We start from the raw sequence: 16,747 nt of genomic DNA, 5'->3' as shown, positions 1-16,747 counted from the left end.
CGTAGTGTTTTTTGTTCCAGGACATCAGTCTTTCCATCCGTTCCACTTTGGGCCAAGACCGTTCCCATTTCCGGGCGGCATAGACCCTCAACGAGTGGAATCCCTTCCGTTCAAACTCTCAGGTATGTTTACTCTCTTAACCAGTTGATTAATTAAGTTCATAAATTAGTTGGCAAGTTAGTCGCCGGCTAACAGTTACGAGTTGAATATTAACTTTCCGGATAGTCTACTTGAGGTTTCTATTTCCAATTCGGTCAATATATCAAACTACAAAAATACATGTTTGTTGAAAGCCAAATAAAATTATGTTTTTTTAAGCCAATACTGTTTTTATGATTTCACTTTAGAAAATTTAATTTACGAAGGATTTTAGAAACTTTTTTTATCGAGAAAGCTGTGTTCAGATTTGGAAAGAGTGTTTCTTTTGTATTTACTAAAGATTAAAACCTTTTCATTTATTTATTTGTAGCCTATATATATTTGTACATATTACCGTTTTTTACCCAGAGGTCACCTGCCTTTAGAAATTAGTTTCAGTATTAGAAGTATCGACCATTTTTTACTTACGAGCACTCTGGATCAAGGTATGGTGTTGAAGAAGAAGAAAGCAAATTTAGTTGCTAATTTAGTAATAACTAATTTAGTAGTATTTACTACTACAATAATAATAATTTAGTAGTAACTAAATTTGCTTTCTTCTTCTTCTTCATGACCATACCTTGATGCAAAGTGTTTGTACTAGAAACTAGCCAATGCTGGCAATCAGTGTGAAGGATTAAGGTGCGACGTGGCAGGTTGTCGGGATTGGGGCAGGTCGGGCTCGAGCAGTAGGATTACGATGGATCGAGGGTTGGTGTGAAACTTTAAAAATCGGGAATGGATCAATTCGTTGACAAAATGAATGTTGAGGTAGTTGAGGAACGTTTCGTTAGAGACGGATTAAGTACTTTGATGATTTGTCTGAGAACTTTTGATTAGAAGGATTGGATGCGCTGGATGTTGGATGGCTGGCTCAACACGACAGCTCAACTCCGCATGTCCGAAGTGGTAGTAGTAAAGTCTTGTATAAGTGTCGGTTTAGGTAAATTGCGGTCCAACAAGTCTTGGTAGTTGTCAAAATCTTCTGTTAAGTTGTTGTCTATTAAGTTATGTATGGGAATACCTCGTCAATCTGCTGTCTAGGTATACACCTTTCCTAACCCATGGTTGCAGGGGAGGGGTTACAGGCAAAACATAGTGGTATAGCTCTCAGACCGTGGTGAATTCTCTTAAGCTAGAGCAGTATTCGTGTGTTGGCTTTTGAGTCAGCTGCTTGAGCACTCGATCATTATGACAGATGGGTTAGGGTACCAGTTCCTGTCTGCAAAGACGGGGGAGTGTGCATAACCAAATGAACTACAGGGTAGCGCAAACATCCACATTCCAAGCCCGGTAGTACGCTACATGGTATTGGAATCGTAGTGATCTCACGGAGACGGTGGTACTTAGACTAGAGTCTGTTGTTCGGTTGTACTTTTATCGGCTTCCTTTACCGAAGGCAGTGCTTCTCTAGGAGGTGGTTAGAAATTCCGCTATAAAAAAAACCGCGACCGGAGCAGATCCGGCAGTTCCGAAGCTGGTGGGGCCCCAACACTGGGATATAGTTACCTTCTCTATCTAGATAGTATAATAGTGTAGTCAACTGATGCATTCAGTATCGAGTGAGCTGCTTTCTAATAGTTATGCGGCATACGGTCGGGTGCATAGATGTCGGCCCACCCCCTCGGGAGAAGTCACTAAACCTCACAGGATTAACACTGATTACTTGAGAGAGCGGAGGTGTGTTGCTCCTTTCTTGAGAATCTAAACGTGTGGCAGGTGCGCGATGATATTGCGACCTCATATGAGGTCATATGAGGAATCATATGCCTAAGTATAGTTCTAAACATTTGACTTGAATGGAAGTCGGTATCCCTTTGTTGTTGATGTACAGTTGAGACCACGACTGCTTTTTCAATGTGACCTTACACTTAGTACATTTATCTCTTTCAATCTTGTCCTCCTTTGCACCAGTCTTCGATGAGCTCGAGGTGTTCTTGTATGTTGGAGGTAGGTTCGATATTATTTGAGCTAGAGCTTTGTGGTGTTAGTGGCATTGGATTGTGCAAGTAGGTCAGCAGTTTAGATAATATAAAGGATGAGACCAAGAATGTTCCCTTGCGGGACTTTGGTTTGTATCGGTCTGATTTCCGACAAGTCTTCGCCGCATCTCACTCTGAAGCAGCGGTCAGTTAGGTTAAGGATAAGTTAATAAACATGTTCGGTTGCCAGACTATCAAAACCTGTGCTAATCTAGGTCCTCGCACAAGCAATATTCTTCGTTCTCTAGGGCAGAGGAGATGGTGTGGACAACACCTTGTTGGATCCTAAACATGCTTGTTAATATTAATTCTATAAATACAACGTTTGAACTAATTATGGATAGTAATATTTCTTCGCTTGTTTAAAAGTGATCATGGTTTTTATGTTAGGTTTTGATATGAATATGTTTTTTTTTACTATCAATTTCAGAATCAAAAGGTATCTTTTCAACGACATATATTTTGGAAAATTTGTTATTTTCTTAATCTTTTGTTTTTCCGTTTACCTGGTTGATAACTTTTTTATTGTCGTCAAATAATTTTTCTAATTTCGCAAGTGTAATTGAACTTTGAACTCTCAATGAAAGGTTTTTCGTCTATATTGCGGCCAGACCTCAAAAACCGACTGCAACTGGTTGAAAAAAAAATCTGAAAATTCTTAACTTTTTCAACGCAATTATTAGTTTCCCTGTAGGCAATTAACACGTTTAACATTCCTGTTCACTCGGCCCAATTAAATTAGTCCGAAACTGTTCCGAAAGTGATAGTTAGGGCCAAAAGGGCCAAGTTGGCCCGCGGCCGGAAATTGCCCTTTTGAGCCTTGATTAACCAATTAACACTCACTTCACACGAGACCGATCAAATTCATAACTTGTGCTCAAAGCAAGTGTAGGCTCCGTTAATCATCCGGCCATCATTTCCTCGCATCTTTGACCTTTTATCGATCCGACAAGTTGAGATTTTCGCTAGCAACGTGCCCTTAAGTAAAGGGGAATTCTTAAAAAAAGATATCTATAATTTTTGTTATATTATTGTATAGCTATGCGATTCAGTCGTAAGGGAGAGCATAGAGCTTATTATTTACTGCTTATGATAATGTGGATTTCGGAATTGACTTAAAAGAGATGTAGTTTGGTTCGATTATTGTAGTCAGCGTAATCTTCGAAGTTCTGATCTGTCAGACTCAACCATCTTCTGCCTCTCACTGCTTATGACCATGCTGTGCACTGAAGATGGCGAAAATAGTCAGAAACGATTAAACTACAATATATAGACAAGAAAGAACGTGAATATATATATACATATGTATATAATATATACGTAAATTATATGGACATAGATCATTTAAGAATATGAACAGAAAATCAAACTACGCGACTCACTTTAAATAAAATCTCGAAGAACCCTCACGTACAAAACTGACGAAAAATTGACATTCTTGGAAACTACCATTATACCAGCACAACAGTGTCCACCACCATACCCGATTGAGAATAGGTCATACGTGCTTGACTCCCGGGCAACTCTTCTTGAGCCAAACTCACGCAGGTGCCCCTTATGCAGAGAAAGGTTTGGAGGATGTGACCCACACTCGATTAGTTTCGGTGACGGAAGATTTATAAAAGTACCCCTTCGACCCTTATTCGGATTAGATTAATAATATTGCATGTAGGTCGATGGAGGAATATCTCGGACTACACCTACTAATCAGAATGAGTGGAATGTACATAGGTGTGAATGTATTTATTTGTGCGACTGTACTGTAGAAGTTGGTATGTTTTAGCTAGATATTATTTTGCGCTGGAGGCTGAAATGATCTAGCGGTCGTAAGCTACTCCTGTTGGTTGGGAAGCGACGGTACCTCCTCGACCCGGTATAGGAAAAATCTTCTGAGGTAGACCCTAGGGTTTGTTTAAGATTAACATCATAGCAACCTTACTGTCGATTTAAAACTGGAAACATTATTTTTTTCTGGGCAATGTATGACTTTGATAAAGATTTACTACTGGAATCTCAATTCTTAAAATAAACTGCCCAATTCATTATAATATAGACATAGTAGTCTCTTGTTGATAGTGTAAATATGTCAAATAAAAATGTAAATAAATAAATGAAACAAAAATAGTAAAATTTAAAGGAAATGTGTGTAATAACAAGTGGAAGCATGAAAATAAATAAATAAAAGCAAATCGGGGAGCGTCAACCTTTCGGGGTAAAGTCCAAAGTCCGTTGACACCATTTAAGTCATTATATAAATTCAAGAAGAAAAGAAATAGACAAAGATAACGCCAACTCACTTCCATGAGTTTACAAGAGACTCGACTCAAGATATTTAAGATATCTCACAGGCCCAGCACTGAAGATGCGAGAAGCCGAAACAATTCTGCCAGGCCAAAACGACAAAATTATTGGAAACGACCAAAACTACAGGTTCATCACTCCGCAGATCAAATGAGAAAATGCGATCAATAAAATCGTTATAATAAAAGATTATTGTAGATATTATCCTTTATTACGTTCGTTTAAACATCTGTTTGCATTATATAAAGTCAGGAGGTAGGGGCTGAATGAAAATTTGTCGTTCCCAGTCCATAAAATTAGCATGTTTCGAAATCCATTTCAATTAGGGATTGTGCTTTTATTCCATGCGATTCGTGTAACTGATAAAACAAAGTATTTCTGATCCAAGATTGATGAGGGAGAGCCTCTCTGAGGCCGAGGGACCGGCATATTAACCTGCAGGCCCTCCATGGAAACCGCTGTAAGCTGCTTACCTGCTGCCAAATTGCCGTATCATCTGCCCCCTTCTTTAAATCCCATCAGAAACGTTTCGTCCCACTCGTCGGCGTATGCCATTCCTCATTTTTATCATTAAATTACGAGTGCTTTTCGCCTTCCGTTGAGATCCGATCCTTTTTTTACATAATTTTCTGCTTCAAATTGTTTGGAGTCAGCCCACAGTCGTGGCGTGCAAATCGGTTCGGATTATTTGTCGAAAGATTGTTTTAACAAGACCTCTGCGGCGTTGTGGCTGAGATGCGGTGCAACTGGAGTGAAAGCTCGCGGTTGCGGCCTCCCGCCTTTGCCTTTGAACCCTTCATCAATAATCAGCACCTAATTATTTCGACACTCGGCAATTTTTTTAAGTTTAATTCGTTTATTAAAACACGTCTGTGCTGTTTGAAAAATAAAATTTATGAATTCCGTTAGTAAATTTATTTTCTTTGTATGAAAAGATTGGGTTGTGTCGCATGAAATTTAATTTTGCTTATTATAAACATCAATCTTACTCATATCGTCCTAAAATTGTATATATGTATTTATTTATATTGCACTATCAGTTTAAGTTTTTTCTCTCATTTTTGTTTAATTTGAAGACTTATTCTTGAGGTTTTGCGGTTAATGAGTATGTGGTTTGATCTTTTTTGATCAATTTGGTCAGTCACATTTCGCCATCTCGTCATCTTCACTACGGAAGGATTTATTGTTTTCCTTTCGACATTTGCAAACTTATAAAGGGGTCTCGGGTAAATGAAAATCACAGACCTACCACTGAATATAGAAGAAGTCAATCTCATTTGTTTTTTCGTTTTGTTGTTTTCACATTTTTTTTTTACAAATTAGCTAATTGTTTATAAATTATTAATCTTATTAGGTCTTTCCTGTTATATGACCACTTTGTTTACAATAAAATAACTTAATGTCTTTTAAAATTCGATATCGATAACCATTACCAAAATTTAATTATACTTAAAAGCATTGTAGTTCGATTGGGTACAACGCACGTGAAACATTGTTTATCTTAACATTGTTGCAGTTTAGGCCTAAGTGGTTCTTCCATTTTAAAAAACATGATTTAACAATTTCGATAGGTTATTCGGAAATCGTGAGGTGCGGTCTGGTGTAGGTTTCAGAAAAACATTTTCTTTATCGTGCCAACGTTTCGATCTTTATTGAGAACATCTTCAGAGACTGGGATTTACAAACATTGTTTAAATTTAACAAATACATGTAGGCTGTGGACAAAAGTGAATTTATACAATGCAAAAAATATTTTTTATATTCAATCAAATATATAATAATAACCGAATAATCATCGACTAACGGTCACTAATCACCACACAAATTTCAATGGGTTTGTTAGGGCCACCAATTTTTCGGAAGTTTTGTAGAAGAGGCGTACTTCTCGTAAGAACTGTTTCCAGTCATGAAGCTTTTTCTCATATTAAGTTCATAAGCACAGTTATTTGTATTTGTGCACGGTTTTTCCTATGCAAAAAAATTGTAATATCAGACGATAGTTTGTTCCCTTCTAACCAAGTACGTTTTTTTTAACATGTAAGAATGTATGGCTACTCGACATACTTTTCTATTGCATTCTATTCACCACTTTACTTACATTAAGGGTCATGTTTCCGTCAACGCAATAACACATATTATGCAGAATACCTTTATGACACAAGAAATCATGAGACTTTTTCTCTTTCTTTTTCTTCAAGTCAAACTCAAAATCTCCCATTTTGGTCATTTGGTTTACTATTTATATATCACATTTCATGTTCTAACATGTTGTGTCTTGCGTAAAAATGCAAAGATATGCTCTTTTTAACCACTCTTCACCGGTGCTCCGAGAGTCAGAGGAGATGGATAGACAAGCATTTTCTATCCTTTGACGAAGTTCTTTAACTAAGGTTGCTGGGTTGTGGTAGACACTGTTTTTTAAATGGCCCCATAGAAAGTAGTCAAGTGGTGTTAAATCGTGTGACCGAGGAGGCCAAAAGATTGGGCCATGAGGTCCCATCCACCTATCCCAGAAGTGACGATTCAAATAAATTCTCACCTGCAAAGAATTGTGCCGGGGCAACCACCAAGCTGGAGAAACATTTTTTTTTGTTGTTGCAGAGGAACATCATCTAATAGTGTTGGTAAAACCTTCATCAAAAACTGAGCACTATTTAAATTATTTTCGTCGAAATAAGGCCCAATTAATTTATTTACGAGAATTGCACACCAAACGTTGATACTGTGAACCACCTGATGATGACAAGAGTACGAAATTATCGGATTTTCCTCTGCCCACGTTCGAAAATTCCAACGGTTTAGTATGCCATTAGAGGTGAACTTGGATTCATCAGTCTAAGGATGTATGAAGGTCGTTTTCTTCAGCCTCCCAAATCGACATTTGTGCAAGGAACGTTAGACGCTTGTCATAATCAGAGCCCCGAAGTCCCTGGATAAGACGAGAGCGAGTCGGCTTAAAATTGTAAGCCGGGAATACAACTCTAATTTTATTTTTTTAACGAGTTAAAACCCTTCCAACATTTTGGAGAGAGGAATTCGAATTTTCGCGAACATGCAGTAAAATATTCACCTCCTCGTCGAAATTACGCTGCCGGTAATAAAAACACTTTCGTCCATGATAATACGCTCCCGTTACCTTAAGTATCATAAAAACCTCCCAACCACTGCACATATCTAGAAACTATCATCCTATGAAGTCCTTCGCGCCCCCTTCATCGATTAAAGAGGCGAAGGCTGCGGGATTTCCTATCAATTGACAGTGAAAGTAATAATGACACAAGTTATAAATAAAAAGACAGCGTTAGAATCATTGTAGTACTGACAAAATGTATCTATTCTTGTTTTTAATTAGTGTTACTTGTTGCTGATTTAAAGACAGTTCTAAATCAAATCAAATCATAGTTTTTTGCCAGACCCAGAACATGGTATACATAAGTCAATATTAAATCAAGGCTAAAAAAAATGCATGGCATAAAAACAAGATCTTAACATGAACAACATACACATTAAATTACAGAAATTAGGTCAAATAATAACTTGAATTATAGATAATTTAGCTTAGTCAATGTTTCTTATTATTCAATTAATTAAGGTTTTTAGATGAGATAAAAAAGTCAGTGTCACGAGCGGGATTCGAACCCACGATCTTCCGCTTGATAGGAGCTGCTCTACCACTTGAGCTATCGTGACTTCGATCCACTCGGACACTAACTTCCCATCTCAAACCCACCTTTTGAATTTTCCCTCCTTTTTGCCATTTTTCAAATGTGTAATCTATTTGATTCTCGGCGACATGTGAAATGGCCACGGAGAGCTTTAGTGAAGGTATACTTCATTTTTACTTATTAAATTCACTAAAAGTGACAACGAAAACTAGTGAATTACTTATTGTTTAACTACTAACGAAAAAACTTGAACTGAAACTTCAGGAGGCGTCGGTGGCCGCAACGGTTTAGGCGTTGACACGGCGCTCATCACTGTAAGGTAAATGTCCCGGATTCGAATCCAGTGGCCCTGCATTACAAATGGGCTTTTTTCAAAAAAACCGGCACCCCGAGGGTTGATATAACCTCTGCTGTTGCGGACCCTCGTTTAAAAAAAATGTAATAAGTAAAAAAAAAAAAACGAATGAGTATCGATAAAAATTAAAAACATCACCATTTAGGCAAATAAAAGACTAACTAGGATAAAATAGATTCAAATAAAAGTGACTAGATTAGAATAAACATTCCTTAATAAATATGAAATAAACAGCAATTAAAATAACAACATACGTACAATACTACTTTATGACAATAACAACAGTTTTATAAAAAATTATTTTACACTAACATCTCTTTCTCTAGGAATTCTTCATAGAAAGTAACAATGGATGCATATAAATAACAGATTTAAACTTATATTTAGACTGATACTTTGCATTGACTGAAATGTTATAAAATTTGTACATCCAATAGATAACGTGCTTTATCTGAAAGGGTTGTCACCATAACGAGTGTTATACTATGATTATTGTTGATTTTAGAAGTGGTGTTGTCATGGTTCATATGTGATAAAAAGTTTGGTATATATTGACTAAGTCAAGTTAGAATTTTAAGAGTAATAAATCATGTCTAGTCTTCTCTGAAATCCGAACCACCCAAAATTTGTATTTTTTCCCGTTGACAGGATGGAGAACATGTTACTAATGCATATTTTATGTAAGAATGGAAATAACCATTGTATGAATTTAGACGGTTTGACTGGAAACTTGACTTGCAAGACATCGCAGAAGGAAAAGAAGAGAATTTAGTTTTTTTAAGCAATTTATCATTTGAACCTGTCCCTTTAGTTTAGTTATATGTACACCCAAGATGGTGACTTATTTAAGATTATTTGAAAATGCTGACAAATCTTTAAGACGCGTGTTAAAATTTTGGTTTTGTCAACAATCAACAAAAAATCTGCTTGTTTCATATAATTTTGTCTTTTTAAAATTCATTAAACTTTCAGTCGCTTGGAAACCACCACTTTTGTGAAATCTTCTTCTATTCAGTTTTATTTGTTTTGTGGTGTTTTGTGATTAATTTAATTTCGCCTTAACGATATGTTATCGAATTCAAATTAAATGAAACAATTCGACAGACAATTAAGATTAGCAACATTCAAACAAAACCTTGTTAAACTATGTAAGTTTAGATTGGCAGACATCTAAGGTCTAAATCAATGACAGCTTGTTGTGTACCTAGATTGGAGACATTATTACATCCGAATTGATGTTCCGTCTCGAAATAAATAAGGAAAGGATTGAATTTTCCAATCAGGTTGGAGGGTTAAATTGCGCGACACGAAGGCGTCAAAGATATAGGTGTAGTAACCGAGATATAGGTGGTGTTTACCGAAAGGGAGAGGTGCATGTTGCACGTCCTATGTCAGCATATAGCCCGTTGTAATTGAATGAGCCGGGGCTGCCTGGCAGTGTTTACCTAAGGCCTAACACAGTTGCTCAATGCTATTAACCCCCTTACGTGTCCTTGTCAATTTGCTCCCTCGGCTGTCTCTCCCCCTAAAACCAACCCGCCGGGGGTGAAAAAATACCAGCAATCATCTCTGTATTCAGGGAAAGGCTCCCAATTGGATTACATTGTGTTTAAACGGTCTTACGTCACCACCCTAAGATTTCACCCCTTTTCCCTCTTCTGATTGCGCCTTTTATCACAGTAATTATATTAATCCTTGGTAGCCCAGATGGGCTTTTTCATTTACCTAATTACTTAGCGTCTTCTTTTTTAGTCGAAGAGGAAGGGAAAGAAAGATTCCACTTTTTACATTTCTGCCATTCTCTGGCACAGTATTTGTCCTTTTGAAACAACTTTACTTAAACTTGTATGTAGTCTTGTTTGTTGTAAGTCATTACCCTTCGATTATTATCAAATAAAGTACCATCGGCTTAATTTTCAAACCTTAACGTTTATAATTTCTACCTACTGTAAATATTAACAGGGCTACATATAAATCAACAATTATTACATTTTTATTTCTGGTCTTCTTATAATGTCAATCACTATTTTTTATTTTAAAACAAAAACGATTAAGGTACAAATAATAAAAAGTCAATCTTAATTTAGCAAAGAACAGTGAATACAATATTGAAATTTGACTTGTAAGATTTATTTTTTTCGGGGGGGGGGTCTAAGGAGTGATGAAGTTTGGTCTTTTCTGGACATTTTAATTTTTCAAGCGAGTTTCGGTATTTGACCAGTTCCGATTTTGGGTCGGCCTTCCACAGACAGCCTCTCCCTCTTTAAGTCCTTGATACCACGAGCTGCAGATGGCCAGAAATCGAAAAGCGTGTGATATACAAAGAGTATAGAAACCAAATTAACTGGACAAAACTACAGAAACTTGAAGTGATTAGATTTCTTTGGTTTGTTTGGTATTCTGAGTAGCTGGCCAAGGATATAAGCAGGGTGAGGCAAGAGTTACTATTGAATTTGATAAAACGCTCGAATAGACTAAAATAGCTTGGAGACACTTCAGATTGATCGGATACGACTAAGTTAGAATAAAATTAGAGGTTTTTATATAAATAAATTTATTCCATTGCGTCGTTGACGTCCACACTTAGAAGTACCCAACAGTACACATATACAGTAAGGTACGACCCTCATCCAAGCAAATCCGATACCTTGGGTTCTACTTGTACCGTAGATTTACAGGCTACATACGTGTAAAAAAGGCAAGAACTGATCCGAAGATAAGGACAATTCAGACGCCTAATTGGACCAAAATCCGCACAACAAATCAACAGTACATAAGACACCAATTAGACTGATTTGGACATATGGAGTCGAGCTGTGTGGTTCAGCCGAGCCATCCATCATTCACAGAATCCAATCTGTTCAATCAAAAGTCCTCCGTCGGATCATCAACGCTTCATTCCACATTACTAACCAAACCATCAACGATGACCTAGACGTCCCATTCGTGATGGACTCGATCCAAGCACGATTCCACAACTTCCACTCCAAGTTTTTCTTCCAGAACAAAGCTCACTCAACAATCCTACATAGATAGTAGCCTCGGGATCTCCTACACAACGCTAACAATTTAAAAAATGACCAACATGGCCGTCTCTCCCATCTCCATCCGCCTGATGGACTCAGACTCATTATATCTACCAACAAATTCTTAAATTGCAAAAATGTAAATTTGTACAGAAAACAATAGTAATAAAAATAATTGAATCGATTAAACACATGTAAATTATACTCTTGATTTTTAAAATTAAAATGTAATCTCGTAAAATTGAATCATTCAAGATTTTTTAGTTGTATTTGAACCTGGGGTGGATGTCTTGTTGGAAAATATAATATAGGGTTCGATTAATTAAGGTTTTTAGTTGGGATAAAAAAATCAGTGTCACGAACGGGATTCGAACCCACGACCTTCGGCTAGATACGCCGCTGCTCTACTACTTGAACTACCGCGACTTCGATCCACTCGGACACTAACTTCCCATCTCAACCCCACCTTTCGAATTTTCCCTCTTTTTTGTCGTTTTTCAAATGTCGTATAATCTATTTGATTCTCGGCAACAAATGAAATGGCCACGGGAAAGCTTTAGTGATGATATACTTCATTTAACTTATTAAATTCACTAGTTTAAATGAATTTAATAATGTAGAGTAATGATATTTTTGAAGTAAAAGTAAATCGATGGCAGAACAGATTCAAAATTCTATTTTTATTTAATAGGTCATTTTTATTTTTAAAATAACCTATAAATTGTTCCTCAGATTCAAAGTTGGGCGGAGTGGTCAGCGTGACGGACTGGTCAGAGCGATCTGTGAATGGTGTTTCAACCCTTTCGCGATGTTTAGTACAGGGGTGGATATGTAGAGATCGCACGTACCCACTTTGCATAGCTGACCACCCCCTCGTGATTCACCCCCACGCAAACCGCCCCAGGACCGACAATCATTTCCAGACCGGCGGTCGGTCTCGATAAAGTTTTAGAGAGGAGCGGCGGACCCTCCGCCCACAGTTAAGTCCGGATTAGCTAAAGAAGGAAAAGTCCGGGATATCTTGCTTAGCCTCCCCTCTCTCCGCCACCCAGCCAACGGACGTCTACACGGTTAATCCTAAGATTCTACGGGGGTACTTACTTAGATTAACGCCAAGTTTAAACGTGAGCCTTTGCGACTCTCCGACTAATTAATTTTTAGAACTTTGCCAAAATCGGCTTCCAAAACAGAGAGAGTGGCAACCAAATATATGAGTTAAGACTTTCTTATTTTTGAAAAACAAGTGGAGGAAAATCGCTCATCGCCTTTTTTGAAAATATAACTAACTAGCCAATTTTATATTGGATAAAAAAAAAAATAATAAAAAAAGAAGAAGAATAAACCCCAAAGAAAAAGTTATGTAGATCATCGTTATTTATGAAAAGATTTGCGCTGATCTTCTTTTTGTTTACTAATTAACAAAAATGCTGTTAGAACTTGTTTTTAGTAGACATCATTGACCAAACCTTTGTACATTGAAATATATATTTATACATGTAATATAAATTTGATAATTTGAAATTTGAAGGAGTGACTCTTGACTCATATATGACAGTAGATATATATTAAATTCATTATATTGTACAAAACGCCTATTACGATAGATTTTTAAATATAAATGTTTTCCAATTAATCAGGTTTTTGGTTGAGATGAAAAATTAGCGCCACGAGCGGGATTCGAACCCACGATCTACGATTTAATACGCCGCTGCTGTAGCATTTGAGCTATCGTGACTTCGATCCCCTCGGACACCAACTCCCCATCTCAAAGTGCAACCTTTCCAATTTTCCCTCCGTTCTGCCATTTTTCAAATTTCGTATAATCACGATTCGATTCTCAGCGAATTATGAATTGGCCACGGGGAGCTGTTAATAAAGCTAATAGTTTAAATTAATAAGTTAATATTAGTGAATTACTTCTTTTAATAAATTATTCTATATTTGTTTGGTGGCTATAATTGACTATACTAATTGTTCCAATTGTTGGGGGGAAGGGCGGATATTAATTGACCCTGCAAACTTCCGTACCCGTTTCAAGAGATACAATTAAATTTTGTTGTGTATTTCTCTTTTAAAAAGGTGGCAACTATGTATTATACTTAAGAGGTTTTGGGAAAAAGAAAGGGGAGATTGATAACACTTTACAGTAAAAATTGAATATTTATAATTTATTTACACTAAGTAAAAAATTAAAAGAAATTTCTTTAATTATCGAAAATAATTCATAATCAAACCTACTGGCCAGGGTTTTACAAAAAAAAAAAAAAAAAAAAAAGTACTTGGTGGGATGTCTCCTCGCTTCTCCAAGCAATCAAAATAAACGGTGTTGAGCTGGAGGTTCCTGCTGGGTTCCACGTCGACGAAGGTGCCTGTAGAGCCGGATGACGATACAGTTGACGTAGTCCGTAAGGTCGGTGGTGTGACGACACGGTGTTGAATAGAAGAAATCGATGGTGAATGTCCAAAGAAAATCAATATTAGGTTCGATAATCGATTCGGTAAACAGTGCGTCTTGTGCTGACCCAAGCAAGCGAGAGACTAATTTACTCCCGTGCAAAGGCCGAAGATACCGGCGTTATCGCTTGCCAAAATAAAAACAATAGGGCCCTCAGCGATTTAAACAAGGCCTCCCGAGGCGAACCTTGGTCCGAAAACAACAAGAAAATTAAGCTTCTTGAGCGTCAACATCAATTAATTATTTTTTTCATCTAAGGTTTATGATTGGGATGAAAAATTATTATTTTATTTTATTTTATTTTTTTTCCGGGGCTTCCGACATCTAGGTCATTTCAGCCCCCACTAAGTCTATATTCTATACACGTTCATACAAATAAATACATTCATACACTTAAATACATCCATACAGTACACTCATTCCGTTTGGTCGGTGGAGTACTTGATATTCCTCCACCGACCTACACTTAAACTAAACTAGATTGGGGTCGATGGGGTACTTTTATAAATATTCCGCCATCGACCCCGAACACACACTCACCCGCTTTCATCGTTCGAGGGGCGATGATGACGTTATATTCACCCTCACCCCTCGCCATTCACGCTAATAAGTACATGCACACAGACAAAACATATAGACACATAACACATAAGACATACTATATACAATAAAAAAAACCCAATTTTCCCTAAAAAGCGGAACAGGGGACTCTGAAACTCGCTACCATGCTCGAGAACTCTTCTTAAATCCGGCGGCATGCCTACACGCTCTCTGTATGGAGCCAAGGCATGACACGCCTCTATTATGTGGGACTTTCTCTGCATAAAGGGCACCTGCGCGGGCTTTGGCCCAAAAGCAGGTGCCCATGTGTCAACCGAGTATGGCCAATCCTCAGTCGGGTGAGGACGATCCCTCGTCTCCTGCTCAGATTCTCTGAGGGCCATCTACCGGTCGTGCTCTTGACTCGCAAGAGCCTCTCTAATTATTTTATAATTAGATTCGAAAAGCGGCGTATTGAGCCGAAGGTCGTGAGTTCGAATCCTGCTTGTGACGTTAATTTTTCATTTCAACCAAAAACCTTAGATGAAAAGAACAATTCATTGGAATAATTAATATGGTCAGTTATGGTCACTAAACAAATATGGATAAATGTTTTTCTTTGTTCCAATAACCACTATGCATGCAGGTCAACCTTTGTACATACGCGCCTGCACACACATATTTATATAAGTGATGATATTAAATGTATATACTAAATAATATAGTGTATGACATTTTATTCCCGAAGAAGAAGCATCATAATCACCCGACGAAGAAAGGCCATATTAGTTTGACACAGGGACACTTAGTATTGGGCCAAAGCCGGCATTTAGAAAAACTTTGCTTGATATGTTTCAATTGGTCTCATTTTGACTCCTTATAGAGTGCGTGTAGGATGTCACCATTTATCAGAATTAAAGCGCACGGTAGCAAGTATTTGGATCTGTTCGGATTATTTGAGGAAACAGGGTATTGCTTATAGTACTTGGGATATATCTTGTTTTGTGTTTACTTTTTGTATATTGAGAGTAAATGTATTTGTTGGAGCGAATTGTAGTATGAGAAATATTGAGTGTCTCATCGATATTCAATTAGATTAGTTAAACAGTGTGTGTGAACGGGGGACGGATATCAAGTACTTCACAATTCTATATGAGTGAGTACGATGTAATCTAAACATGAAAAAATGTATTGGGAAATTACTGTTTACAGCCCCTGGAACCTAACTTCGGGGTGAGGCGCATAAGACCGAGATCTGAACTCGGACCGCCAGCACTCTGAGGCGGATGAGAAGTCATAAGCCCAGTTTACATATATGTACATGTTTATGTGGAATAGAGCTTATATAAACCAATCAATCAATTAACTTATTAAATGTATTATATATGTTTTTCTGGTTTAATTAAGGTGTTACATACCCATTATATGACCAGACACAATTAATAAATTCACTATTTTCGTGGTCCGCTTGACCAATTAATACTTTACAATTAATTAAGGTTTTTAGTTGAGATGAAAAAAAGTTAATGGCACGAGAGGGATTCGAACCCACGACCTTCGGCTTGATACGCCGCTGCTCTACCACCTGAGCTATCGTGACCTCGATCCACTCGGACATCAACTCCCCATCTCAACCCCCCCAAAAAAAAAAAAAAAATGGCAAAAGGAGGGAAAACTCATAAGATGGGGTTGAGATGGGGAGTTGATGTCCGAGTGGATCGAGGTCACGATAGCTCAGGTGGTAAAGCAGCGGCGTATCAAGCCGAAGGTCTTGGGTTCGAATCCCTGTCGTGCCTTAATTAATTGTAAAACAATTAAGAAAGTTGGTTCTCTGAGCCATGGATTCATCGAACAGAGTAAAGTCCAATAAAAGGTTGGTAGGTTATGAGTGCAATTTTGTACATGAGAGGATAGGCGTTATTTACTTTGAAAAGTTAAAATAACTGTTATAAAAGCGTTCCCGGCTCCTGAGGTGAGTCTTTTTTACTCTCTTTTAATAATAGGGCGATATAATTTCATTATTTTGTTTGTATAATAAATACACTGTCCATCAAAAACTGACCACCTTGTTTTTGCAGGAAAAAACGGCCAAATTAGGAAATGCATATTTTCTCAGTTTTTTTAAGTCACAGACTGGAGCTAGGTCACATTTTTTAGAAAATTTTATTCTGAACAAGATGGCTTAATAAGTAAGAATAACTCGAAAACGGTTGAGACATCAGACAAAGTGGAAGACCAATAATTGAAAGCTTATAAAAATTTCCTATCGATTACTGTAGAGCGCT

The 16,747-nt window shown here is 37.3% G+C and overlaps 1 protein-coding gene across 2 annotated transcripts in view; it reads left to right on the top strand.

Moving 5' to 3' along the window:
- The window catches only part of LOC106670222 (protein lozenge-like), a 73,538-nt gene that overhangs the window by 32,981 nt on the left and 23,810 nt on the right, over window positions 1-16,747 (top strand). The window contains exon 3 of one of the 2 annotated variants that reach the window (XM_014400341.2): window positions 21-122. In XM_014400341.2, coding sequence (XP_014255827.1) covers window positions 21-122 — 102 coding nt within the window. Of the gene's footprint in view, window positions 1-5; window positions 123-16,747 lie in introns of both variants that reach the window. The other variant, XM_024228860.1, reaches the window with a different exon arrangement.

The sequence above is a fragment of the Cimex lectularius genome, unplaced genomic scaffold (genome assembly GCF_000648675.2).
Source record: "Cimex lectularius strain Harlan isolate CLEC.00 unplaced genomic scaffold, Clec_2.1 scaffold327, whole genome shotgun sequence".
NCBI lineage: Eukaryota > Metazoa > Arthropoda > Insecta > Hemiptera > Cimicidae > Cimex > Cimex lectularius.
The sequence above is the reverse complement of the archived record's forward strand: the minus strand, read 5'-3'. Positions and strand labels throughout refer to the sequence as shown.